We start from the raw sequence: 13,247 nt of genomic DNA, 5'->3' as shown, positions 1-13,247 counted from the left end.
AATAACTAAACAGAAGGATATTCATCCTTTTCTTTTCTTTTCTTATCCGATCATTAATTTCTTCTATTCTTCTCTCTTCACAAATATAGGCAATTATATGAAAGTTTAATATAATTTGTTTTCTAATAGTCACATCTAAGTATTGTACTGGGTATTCCAAGTTCTTTGAACTTTGTTTATTTATGTGATTCAGAAATATTTTTGGAAATATTTATTTTTTTTAGTTTTTTTAGTATTTTCAGATTATTTTTAACGTATTATGTTAAAAATAATTTTTAAAAAAATTTAAAAATATATATTATTTTGATATATTTTTTTTTAAAAATATTTTAAAAAATAATTATTATTATACTTTTAAATATTTTCATAATTGTAAAGTAGAATCTAACCTGGGTTGAATTATTAATCGAAAAAGTTTATTGATCTAACTAAGTTTTTAATAATTAGGTTTTTAATAACTTGTGTGATTTTTTGATGAATCTTATTACTCAAAAGAAAAGTTTTTAAAAATATTTTTAAAAATAAAATATTGAGATAATAATATATTAAGATAATAATATATTAAATTGATTCAAGTTAATTTAAGTTAATTGTTAAATTTATTATTTGAGTCATCAAATTATGATCTAATAGAAAATAAATTTATTATTCAAGTCATGAAATTATGATTTAATAGGAAATAAATTAAAACAAGTTGTGAAATTATGATCTAATAGAAAACAAATCAAAAAAAGTTGTGAAGGTTAGTTTTTAATCAAGTTAATATTAAAAAAATTAATAAAAAAATTAATAAAAATTTAAATTTTCTTAAAATACAAAAATAAATACGACTTTAAAATATTTTTTTTTAACACAAAAATAAAAATCATCGAATATACAAGCTTGAAAAAAAAAAAGAGGTGGACCCATGATTGCTCCAATCCCCACCCGTCTATTCTCATGCCACTCCCTTGTTTACTTCTCCAATGATATGCCACCAGATATCCATATCAAAAGCTCATGGGTTGGCAATAGTATATTTGATTTTTAGATCCAAGGTTGTTAGCCTTTCATTTCTACACACACAACACACACACACACACACACTCGTTAGCCTTTCATTTCTACACACACAAAATATATATATATATAACAAAAACAAATAATATCTGGTCTCCTAGTAGCTACCACAAGCCCTCCACTTTCCTTCATTAATATGGACTAAATTCAACCTCTGTTCATCATCCCTTCCCCCCTGTCTCTCGCCCTCCGAAGAAAAACCAAACGCCTGATCAAGAACCATGAGGTCCAAAAACCAATCTCCCATTAACATCAAGATCATCATCCTCGGTTTATTCTTTCTCCTCTTCCTTTTGGTGATTGCTTGGTCAAGTTACTCGTCTCCCAGACCAAATCCATCCCCCATAGCAGAAAATGATGATCTATCTGATGCATCAAATCTGTCCACTGATGAAGAAGAACCAAAACCATCAACAACAGCCTGTCCTTCTCTTCCATTGACGCCGACATGCACCAAGATCCCACCTTCTTTAGCCAATGCTCTTGTCCATTATGTAACAACAAACATCACCCCACAACAAACCCTCAAGGAAATCTCAGTCTCATTAAGGGTCCTCGAAAAAAAGTCACCTTGCAACTTCCTAGTCTTCGGCCTTGGCCATGACAGTCTAATGTGGACATCTCTAAATCACGGCGGCCGCACTGTTTTCCTGGAAGAGGACAAGGCTTGGATTGAGCAGATCAGAGAGAAACTGCCCACCTTGGAGTCCTATCATGTGACATACGACACCAGAGTGCATCAGGCAGATGGGCTCATGGAGACAGGAAAGGGAGATGAATGCAAAGTAGTCGGTGATCCAAGATTCTCCAAGTGTCAGCTTGCCCTTAAAGGGTTCCCTGGTGATATCTATGATATAGAATGGGACTTGATCATGGTGGATGCACCTACTGGGTACCATGATGAGGCTCCAGGGAGAATGAACGCAATCTACACAGCAGGATTGATGGCTAGAAACAGAGAAAATGGAGTGACTGATGTGTTTGTGCATGATGTTGATAGAGTTGTGGAGGATAAATTCTCCAGGGCTTTTCTCTGTGAAGGATACTTGACTGAGCAAGAAGGGAGGTTAAGGCACTTCATTATTCCCAGTCATAGAACTAGTTCGGGAAAACCTTTTTGTCCTTAGAGGTTTCTCATCTCTCTTTTCTGCTTAAATCTGCTGTTATTAATTGCTTATCTTCATCTTTGTTTCTTGTCATATAAAATATAAATTACCGGGCAAAGGTTTTTTTTTTTTAATATTGATACTAATTAATTTCTCCTCTGGATGTTTGAACACTGGAATTCTGTTTAAATTACTTTCCTTAGTTCTTTTTTTAAAACTAATTTATCTGGTGAAATGAGCAAGATTGTGAAATTATTGCGATTGAACATCCCAATTTGTCTGTTACTAAACAGTGTAGGTTAGTTCTTTTAAAAAAAAAATGTTCAGATAATATTTTCAAAGAAAAAAAAAACTTGACTAATCTAATAAAAGCATATAACAATAGCAGACTAGCAGTAGACAAACAGCAAAAAAAAAATATTTATTAATAATTAACAAAAAAAAAAAGTTGCTATCATATTCAAGAAGAAAACAAATTCACTTGAAACTTACTATCACTTCATAGTAAACATTGTTCATAGTCATAAAAGTTCATTGAATTGGTTCAAATTTTATTGTAAAAGACTGGCGATGACACTGTAAGAAACTACATGGACCCTAGAGCAACTATTTAAAAAATCAAATAAATTAAATATAATATAGAGATAATATCATATCTATATTCAATTAATAAATTTTATTTTATTTAAAAATAAAATTTATTTTAAAAATAAATTTAATAAAAAACTATAAATAAAAAACTCAAAATAAATCAATAAAAAATTAGAAAAAAGACATAGAAAATATATATATTTAATAAATATTAAAGGATAAAATTAAAAAAAAAATAACTTTAAAAAAATTAAAGTAATCCTAAATGAATTTTTTAAAATTAGATTAATTTCTCAAACTTATAATACATGAAATTCTAGATATGAGTGTAATTAAGAAGCTTAAATTTAAATTAATTTAATATTAAATAATAAAATTAAAAAAGAAGTATTAATCTAAAAATTTTGCTAAAAATAAAAAAACAATCAAATAAATTCAAATAAAATCTAATAGGAAAAAAAAACAAAGGAAAATAAAATTGTAAAAAGAAATCAATTTAAAAAATCATCTTAGATTATATAAATAACTATTAAAAGATTAAGGATTAAGTTTGATAAATAAAAAAATTAAAAGAAGAAGAAATTAAATTAAAATTTTAATTTTATAAATTATTTTAAATAAAATAAATAATAATTAAAAAACAAAATAAAGGGAAAGAGCAGTCGAAGGGCCAATTTAAAAAGGTTACGGGTAGGACACGAAGATCGACAAGGAGAGGAAAGATAAAAGAAAAAAATAATTAATGGCCCCAAACGTCCTATTCTCGTACGTAGTACAATGTATGGTGTTTTTACTTTTTACCGTCCCTTGCTTTATTTTTAACAGTATGACAGTAAAAACACTATTCCCTTGCTTTATTTGTTTTTTTGTTTTTTTATAATAATTAGTAGATGCGATGATAACAGCTGATAAAGTGGATTGTTTCCAAATCTTTGTAAACAATGTTCAAATGTTCGATTCCAAAGGAAAATCACAAATGAAAGGGATTTTGATTTAAAAAATAAATAAATAAAATTCCCTTTGAGTTTTTTTTGGAGTACAAAACAGAGGGTTGATCCCGTTGTGTTGAGATATGGAATATTGTGTACTTATTGTGTTATATAATTATGTTGAACTATTGAGCAAAACGAATAATTTTCAATATATCTCTTTATTTAGTAAGGAAATTATTAAAGTAAATATTCTCAATTATTTTTTATTAATTAAAATAAAAAAAAGGAATTGAACAGATTATTACAATCAAAAAATTATTTTAATTATCTAATCAAAGAAGATGATTATACATTTTGTATAATTTGTTTACATGTCTTATATTAAAATTAAAATAAATAAAAGGCTCCAAACTTTCACAGTGGATTTGAAGTCAAACTCTAAGCATTTGCATAATGTTTTGCTATTTTTTTTAGTTTTTTATTATTTTTAAAATTATATAATTCTATATTATTGGAATTTGAGATTGGTAATTTATATTTTTATATGCTTAGTCAAGTCTAACAAAAAAGATTTTAAGGTTAAACATTAAGGATTTGCACAATATTGTGTGATCATGTTAGTGCTTGATGTCATAAATTTTATTTTATTTTATTATTTTTAAAAGATTAAAAATAAAATAATTAAAATTAATAAAATAAAATAAAATACAATTGGTAGACCTTTTGTTTTTTTTTTAAACTATGGCGTAAACTTTGGTCTTTTGTTTTTTTCATTAATATATTTTTCATTTGATTTTTCAATATTTTATTTATTAAGATTTGAATTGATAATTTATTTTAATATATTTTTTATATGGTTATCTCAATTTTTTTAAAAAAACCTTGCCATTAAATTAATGCTTGGTTTTATAAAAAAGAATCTTATTTTTTTATTTACAAGAAAATTAAAAATAAAAGGACCTTTAGTTTAAAAAATGGGAAGATTTTTATTTTTACAAATGTAAGTTGAAATTTGTCAAATTTACTTTTCAATCTCTTTAGTTTTAAAATTATATAATTTAATCCAATAAATTTATTCTACTTATATTTAATCTCTAATTAGAGAGATAATTAGAGAGAGAAGAGAGACTTTAAGTTATGTGAAGAAAAGAGAAAGTTGATGAACTACTTGTTTTCTAAAGTGAAATCAGACATTTTTAGTGTTAATGATTTTCATTTAACTATTAAAATTCTATTCAAATATATTATACAAGTTATTTTAAAATATTAATAAATCAATTAATGATATATTTTAGACAGCATTTTAATATATTCCATTTAACTTTTATTTTGTTTTGAAATGAGATAATAGAATTTTTTTTTTCTAGTATCAGTTCATATTCTTTTGAAAAATTTTATTCGATTGCTTAATTGATATTGTTTATTTTTATTATCATATAATTAAATAAAAAATAATTTTAAAATAATTAATTATTAAAGCCACATGAGTTCATGATCTAAGTGGCAAGCTTGGCAAATCCATTTGTATCGATTCAATATATACCATTTTAATATTTTAAAAAATAATATTATCTTGATTTTTTGAAATTAAGCTACATTTTTATATGTTATATATTATTTTTGAAGTTTAATTAACCCATATACGGTTGTTTTAATTCAAATTGTAATGTTTTGTATTAAAAAGTTGAAAAAGATAATAAAATCCTTGGAGCCTTAAAGAGAAAGTATGATTAAATGAGGGGTATAGTAATAATTGAATAAAGAGATACTAAATATAAATAAAAAAAAGAAAAAAAAGGAAAGAGTGATCTGAAAATTGAAGGAGCAAACCGTGAGAGAGAAGAGAAGAAAAAGAAAAAAACCGTGAGAGAGAAGAAAAGAAAAGAAGAAAAAGAAGAAAAAAAAATTAGAAAAAAAATAGAAAGGAATTGAAGAAAAAAAGTTAGAGAAATAAGATTTATGCTTTAATAGGTATAATATGTTTTCTTTAACTTTAAATTTTGACTTTTATGAATGTGGAGGTTTTGAAGATTATGTTTTAAGTTTGATTGATGAATTAATTTGAATATTATAGGGTTGATTATTGTGGGGAATTGATTATTTAGTTGAATATGGAAGATTGTGATGATTTTGAGTTATTAATTGTGTAAATGGTGAATTTTGAGCTAGAAATTTAGAAAGAACAATAGGTAATCTGTGGAAATTTTGGGCTTAAGGTTAAAGATAAAATTTCTATTTGGTCTCTTAATTTGTAAAAATTACAATTTAGTCCTCAAACTTTAAAAAAATTACAAATGGGTCCTTGGAGCATATTCTGGGATTTTGAACAGAATAAAAGATGAATTATAGGTATAATTATTATATAGTTATGAAATTTTAACACTTTCAATTTGGTCTTTCAATTTGACCTTTAAAACTATGATAAATTTCAAATTAGTCCCTAGCTATAATATTAGCTTTCACAGATTGGTTTGATGAATAATTGAGGGTTATTTAATAAATTATTACTAATTTTATCATTTATTTTATTATGAATTGGATTTCAAGAAAATTGTTAATTTTAGATTTTTGAAAAAATTAACTAGTTAGTTCAAAAATATATAGGGTTACAGAATATACTCTTAGTTAAATGTATGAAATAGGTTAAATTTTATTTCTACTCGTTCTAAAATATATCTTCTTTGTATTCAAATAATCATGATATTTTACCGGCGAGACATAATAGGATTTTCTTCGATGTCTGTTTTTGGTTTTGTTTGCTTTTGAATCAAGTGAGTGGATAATTTTTTATATGCATGAAAAATATTATAAATATTTCATTCGTTAATATGAATTGGATCATGCTTCTTGATAATATATATGCTAATTATTATTCTTGTTATAATAAAACATGATCAATTGTTGAATCTATATTCTTAATATGAAACAATATATATTTTGAATTGGCTTTTGAATTTATAACTCCTCGTTTGATTGATATCATGAGTTGAGACTTGAGTATAACTATGTCTATTTGATTATGATTATGAATCTATAATATGCTAGTCAGAATACCTATGCTAACAGGCTAGTGATAGTTTTTGTGCACATCGTATCTAAATCCTAGTTGTTCGGGAGAGCCACCAACCTGTGCGGATTTACTATCCCACAATACGAAACCTCATACTCATTATATTTTGATTTTCTAACGAATTTTATCTTATTATATTCTTATTATGGCCTATTTAAGGAACCATACTATAAGAACCTAAAACCAATAACATATATATATATATATATATATATATATATATTTCTCATTGTTGTATTACCTCGTGTGTGTATATTGAACATTATCTACTCACTGAGTTATTAAACTCACACTCTTATTATTTATCTTTTTCAGGCTTAAAGTTTGATAGCAAATTATTTTTATTGGACCTTTCGAACCTATTTTTTGGTTAAAATTTGTAACTTCTTTTTATATCTAGTTATTGCTTCAAAACTATGAAATTATATTAACTCCTGATCAAGATAATAGATAATTAAATTATATTATAAAATTAATTTGCTATTAATGCTGTATTTAACTTTAATTGAATTATTTAATAAATAAGTTTGTATATAAATTTGGATTCGTATAAATATAAAACTTTGAAGTGAAATTTTGAAAAGAAACTTTGTCTATATACCTATCATGAATCCAAAAATCAAATTTTAACACAAACCTAGCAATTGAATTAAATTATAAATTCATAAATTAAAACATATTAAAAATTCAAGCCACAAGCTAGTTATTTAGTAAACTCTATATAAGTTAATATACAACATATATGTAGAGTATCAATATAAAATTTCTACCCTCTTATGAAAGGAATCTAATTATTTTTTAAAATTTTATTTTTATCAATATTTTCAAAATTATAAAAAAAATATTAAAAAACAACCATCACCAAAGCAGATATAAAAGTGGAGCATTGATGAATCCATATGGAGAAAATCCAAGTTTAACTCCCACTCTATCCACAAATTAAACAAACTAGGATTTATTTTATTCAGACAACCAAACACCATCTTATCTTCACCAGCACTTAACCCCTCCTCTTCAATCTCAAACTGAGCGTGAGCGGAGTCAGCCTCAAATAGTACTCATACCTCAAAAGGAAAAAAAGAAATTGTAAAGAAAAAAATCAATCAGATGACGAAGGCGAAGAAAGAATTGCTATCGAAAGCACCATGGAGAGGCGAAGACGACGATGAATCCAATAAATTCAAAGACGCAAAACTCAAAGTCACCAGCCAACCTGGTTCCACGCCTACTATGCACGTCCCTCGTAAGAAGAGCCAACGTTTTGACGATGAAGATGACGATGATCAAGCCCTCGAAATCGACCCTGAACTTCGTTACAGTTTCCAGCGCAACTTTCAGGTATTTCTCTGATTGCACACAAGGTCTTTGATAATTGGTTTCTTTCGTATTTTGAACTTTTTTTTTATTGAGTGTGAATTAGTTTCTAGATGAATAATGGTTTTTTTTTTCCTTGTAGTTTCTTCAAAGGGTGTTTAGTATTGATACTGTGGTGAAGCCTCTTCCTCCGGCTATGGCGTATAATGTTTCTCGAAATTTGAGCTTTTTTACGCGTATCTTTACGCAGTTCTTTGGTGAGTTTGATTTCCTTTGTTCTTTAGGAGATTGCATATTGAATCATTCATCATTTCTAGCATATGAATTATTAGTTATTGCTTTCCTTTTTATTTCATTTTGTTGTGATCAGACTGTACATACACACGCACTTTCCATACACAAAATTGTTTCCTGCAATCGTCGTGCCTGTCTCGGTGTTTCTGCAGTGTATATAATTTGCTAGAGTTAGTTGATATTTCATTTCTATATATTTTGGGGCTGTTAATCTATGTCGACACTTGAAATGGTTGGTCATTGGGCTTAACTCCATGCATCTTCTATGCAAAAAGAAATAGGTCCAGGAATCTGTTTGCCACGTAAATGCTTAATGGGTGAGCATGATTACATCAGGTTCAATTAACAAAAACAATGTCTTGTAGATCCACAACTGAATTGTAGGAAACTGCAACTTCACAGGAAAAGAGTTGTTGACTTTGATTCCACCCTAGCTATCGTCTTCAAAGAAATTTCTGTTAATCTTTGATGGCACTTGATGGTTGGTTATTGTTCCACGCACCTTTTATGGAATAAGAAATAGGTGCAGGAAACTTGCACCTCACAAATGCTTTATGTGCGAGCATGAATAAGTCAAGATCAATTAACAAATAAAAAGTCTTGTAAATCCACAGCTGAATTGTGGGAGACCGCAGCTTCACAGGAAGATTTCTCGACCTTGATTCCACCCTGGCTATTGTATTTATAGAAATTTTATCATGTAATTATTTTGGTTTATAGTTTCTTCCATGTAAATTAGGCCAAGTCATGATTGATTGTAATAGCGAGTTGATTTCCATACCACGTTAATTTTCTTTGTCAGGAGTATTGATTTCTTGTTGGGATTTGATGTATTGCAGATCCTGAAGGTATTGCAAATGCGCAGAAATCTCTTGGGTTAGGACAGGAAGAAAAAGCTCGGCGTGTCCGTTGAGAACTGACATCCTAGCATACTTTTGCTATGTAATTTTGATTGTATCTGGATCTTTGTTTTGTCAAGAATTGTTATGCATGACCTATTTTTTCTAAATCAGAATTTCTATCTTGTCCTACATCTCTAGGTGATAATTTAAATTTTACTTCTATGGTGAGAGTGCCTATCTTCTTGGTGTTGAATCCTGCTTGAAGGAAAACCAGTCACTTAATGTTTATATGGAGGTTTGAGGCAGACAAGTGCGTGGATCAATTTTGCCAGAGAAATTTACCCTAAGCATGACAGCAGAAACTGCTGATCAGAATTCCCAAAGAGTAAAGTCTGATACCAAGGGAAAATTATTACAAAAGGTCGCATTTCAGAGTAAAGCCTGATACCAAGGGAAAATTATTACAAAAGGTGCACCCTTTTGAGGTGGTTTATCAGTACATAGTTACTTGAATCCCTCTTGAAATTTAGATTTAAGAGATGAAAGACGTTTTGAAGATGATGATCAGTTTGGGATTTCTCTACCTTTCTGTTTCAGCAACAACTTAACGTTCCCAGCTAATTACCCATCTATTAGCCTTGTTACATTCTTAAACACTAGAAATCAAAATCAAAAGCAAAATCTTTACAGAACTGTTCAAAGGATTCAATCACTTCAAAATGCAGATGACAGGGAAATTGTATACCAAGTAACATTTTACTAATATTAGGTCGTAACTATTACTCATTGCAAGAATACACTCCACAATCATGGATTTTTCTGTACTATCACTCCCGCAGTTCCCCAAGTGAACAGAGCTAACAAACCATTTCAACTCTGCAAAACTCAATGCAATCAAAAGAGCTCAAGTTAAAAATCTAGATTTCAGCCATCTCGTTTGACAAGAAACAGGCATCTCCAAAGAAAATGAATGATCTAAATGTAATATAACAATGCTTTCATTATCCGAATTCCTGAATGCACTCTCTCCTGTGGATCTGTAGGTGGGGAGAGAGGAGGTAGTAGCTGAACAAACAACCATCACCAGGATGTTAAGCTCTGCCATGTCAAATGCTCATGTCCAAGAATGTTATATTCATCCAAAAACATAAAACCATGTATTCACTAATTGTCGACAAAACGATGCCACAACAATGTTTAAGAGTAGCATTGCTTTCTATGTGAGTTAAATGTTGCTGGAGTAGTCCATAGGGGCATGCATAACTGACAGGAAAACAACTTGCAGAGTCATTGCATAAACGAAAAGATTGTGCAATCCTGATAATGGAGAATTTCTGCGAATGAAAAAGCTACCAGCAGTATTATTGATCAAATGAAGAAAAAAAGCTTGCATAAGAGGAAGGGAAGGCGAAGATAACGTACTGGCAAGTTGAAAAAGTTTGGAAGTACATGCAATTGAATTTATACTAATAGAAAACAATTGTGACAAAAAGCTAGAAACCAAGGGCATATGGTTTCCCTACCTAAACTTGTGCGTAGCATGTTGTTGTTGTTTTTTTTTTATATAATTTAATTGGCGTCAATAAAATGAATCATCCATGAAACTCATAACCATGAAAATATGGTTTATGACAATCATTATTTTTTTGTCGTTAAGAATTGTGTTGTGATTTCGATCTCAACTCATTCATGTGCTCGACTATGACAATAACAATTCATCACTGGCAACATCTGCTGTCACTGCCTGGATCACGCCTCAATTTTTATAGTTTTATTATGTTAGCTGAACTGGAAACGACATCCACAACACCTCTACAACACCATATGGTTCAGTTCTGGGACAAATGTTAACTTATTGGATCTTATCCTATAGATTTTATTATTGCATTTGAAACTGATAAAAAAGGACATAGAAAAACAATTTTGTATTGTATTTGCAATAGCAACAAGAGAGTTTTGTGTAAGTGAAGAAAGAGTAATGAATGTTGTTTATCAATTTGAATGGATGGCACGAAATTAAAGGCAAAGGATGTTGCTGTCATTTTTAAGCTTTGAGCATTTTGCAAATATTTTTGCTTGAAAGGATCAAACCCTTTTTCTAAAACATATTCACCAGCTATGTTTATAATTATAAGACATCATTGACTTAAAAAAAAAAACACCTTGTGTCAGGCACACAAACAAAAGCTTTATGGAGAGTCTGTGCAAGAACTTTTGTTGTACAGTTGTGGAAAAAAAATGCAAAACCATATTGATAATGCTCATGGATAGAGGATATGTTGGCTTGCACACATGTTAACTTAGCTTTTGAATTAATCTGACAGTGTTATTACAATCAGGAACATCGATTTTGAGCATGTGGGTATGTGGATTTGAGTGAATGGATGAAGAGCTGAAACATTATAAAGGTGCTTGTAAACAAAAGTGTTTGCTGAAAAAGCTGTTAAGTGTCCTTGCATGGAAAAACTAAAAAGACGAGTGTTTTAGTTTGTGCTAATAAAGTGCTTCCCAGAAAAGCATGATAGCAGGTCCGATGAGATAAATTAAAAGCAAAGCCACCTAAAATTACCTAATCACGGTCAAGTTTAGAAGGGCGTTGGCGTTTGCTTGGTGGATCATTTGCCTCGGAGATGGTTGATGTACCACAGTCTAATGATGTAAATCCGCTTAGAGGATCAGCTACACCAGCTGTTGCAGAGTTGTAAATCAAAAATAAATTAATAAGTTATTTATTTGCCACTCATAAAACAAAAAAATAATTGACATTGTTGAAACTGAAAGGCAAAAGCTTTTAAATGAGAAGAAGGAGCTGCTTGTCACCTTCGGAGAGGAGTTCATCTTCAAATAGCAGTTGTCTTTTTGTTTGTGATGACAGAAGAATAACCATACATGGTTACCTTGGGGAGACCTATGGCTGCTGTGACAAATCAGCATTAGTTCTAGATGGTGCAATGAGCACAGGAGTTGTTGGGTCAGCTTTAGAGGATGATAAAGCTGCTGGATCATGAAGTGCAACCTCAACAACATGCAGCTCTAGTTCAGCAGGCAGATTATGGGCTTCATGCTGTTAACATAACAGGAAAAAAACAAATGAAAGTCTATGAACACACTGTTAACAAATATATGAGAAGATAAAAACGTACAGGAAAAAAACAAATGAAAGTCTATAATGTAGTTAATGTGTTCCACGCTGTTAACAAATATATGAGAAGATAAAAAACAAAGTGACTTGGTGAGAAAAGCTATAACAATATGTTCAACCTGAATAGCCAATTATTCCAAACAATGCATTAAACTAAAAACATGTTCCATGTTGCACTAACAAATTTGTGGAATCAAAAGGGTCAGCTATGAAAAGAACATATGCATGCTGTAACATGAATTAGCCATAGAAATAAAGATGGGAATTTAAAGCACAAATCTGATTGACATCAAAAGGGAAGAGAACATATGACAAACAATATTAAAAACAAACTTCTAGCAAGCAATGCCATTGTTGGCAGGTTCAAAGGCATAAGAAAAAACAGAGAGGCAAGCAGTAGAGCACAAGAAAGCGAGAGCAGTACATGGCAAGTATCCTGAAGCCAATCGAAAAGAAAGAAAACATGCATCACAAACACATCCAAAAGAGCAAGAAAAAGACTAAAATAAACCTTCCAGCCCAAAAAGACATGCACATAGCAGCAGAGTAAGTTAAGCAAGTCGTAATCTCAACAAAGCAGCTATTCAACAGGAAAAAAAAATCTAAAAGAGCTCAGCAAACTTGTTGACGACGGATGCATAACACAAATTATGGTGAAAATGCAATGAAGAGGGAAAAAAGAGCAAACCAATGAAGCAAAGCCAAGAGCAACATATGGAGTTTAAAGCATGAAAGGAAAAAAGAGCAAGCCAATAAAGCAAAGAGCAACATATGGAGTTTAAAGCATGATGGAACGCGAGGAAAGGCAAAAATAAAGCTGGGCAACCTGCAAGCAATAAAATAAAAAGATGCAAATTCCAACATAAAATGATATTGCACCCCAGCTAAATCTTGCAG

At 29.7% G+C, this 13,247-nt stretch overlaps 2 protein-coding genes across 2 annotated transcripts; both read left to right on the top strand.

Annotated features, from left to right (window-relative positions):
• Positions 1 to 1,135: 1,135 nt before the first annotated feature.
• Positions 1,136 to 2,299, top strand: GXMT1 (glucuronoxylan 4-O-methyltransferase-like protein (DUF579)). The gene has a single exon (XM_011033252.1). The coding sequence runs from the start codon at positions 1,281 to 1,283 to the stop codon at positions 2,184 to 2,186; it is 906 nt and encodes a 301-aa protein (XP_011031554.1). The 5' UTR covers positions 1,136 to 1,280; the 3' UTR covers positions 2,187 to 2,299.
• Positions 2,300 to 7,747: 5,448 nt separating this feature from the next.
• On the top strand, positions 7,748 to 9,436 carry LOC105130655 (zinc finger/BTB domain protein). The gene is made up of 3 exons (XM_011033251.1): positions 7,748 to 8,096; positions 8,215 to 8,329; positions 9,206 to 9,436. Exons 1-3 carry the CDS (start codon positions 7,866 to 7,868, stop codon positions 9,277 to 9,279), a joined length of 420 nt encoding a protein of 139 aa, XP_011031553.1. The 5' UTR covers positions 7,748 to 7,865; the 3' UTR covers positions 9,280 to 9,436.
• Positions 9,437 to 13,247: the final 3,811 nt, after the last annotated feature.

Source organism: Populus euphratica, unplaced genomic scaffold (genome assembly GCF_000495115.2).
Source record: "Populus euphratica unplaced genomic scaffold, PopEup_1.0 scaffold29.1, whole genome shotgun sequence".
In the NCBI taxonomy this organism is placed as follows: domain Eukaryota; kingdom Viridiplantae; phylum Streptophyta; class Magnoliopsida; order Malpighiales; family Salicaceae; genus Populus; species Populus euphratica.
Note: the sequence above shows the minus strand (reverse complement) of the source record. Positions and strands in the feature narration are given on the sequence as shown.

Bases quoted from the DNA above. Each gene is read 5' to 3' on its own strand.
- GXMT1 (XM_011033252.1), top strand. From the start codon at position 1,281: ATGAGGTCCAAAAACCAATCTCCCATTAACATCAAGATCATCATCCTC.
- LOC105130655 (XM_011033251.1), top strand. From the start codon at position 7,866: ATGACGAAGGCGAAGAAAGAATTGCTATCGAAAGCACCATGGAGAGGC. The intron at 8,097-8,214 runs GTATTTCTCTGA...TTTTCCTTGTAG, and splicing joins GTTTCCAGCGCAACTTTCAG to TTTCTTCAAAGGGTGTTTAG. The intron at 8,330-9,205 runs GTGAGTTTGATT...GATGTATTGCAG, and splicing joins TATCTTTACGCAGTTCTTTG to ATCCTGAAGGTATTGCAAAT.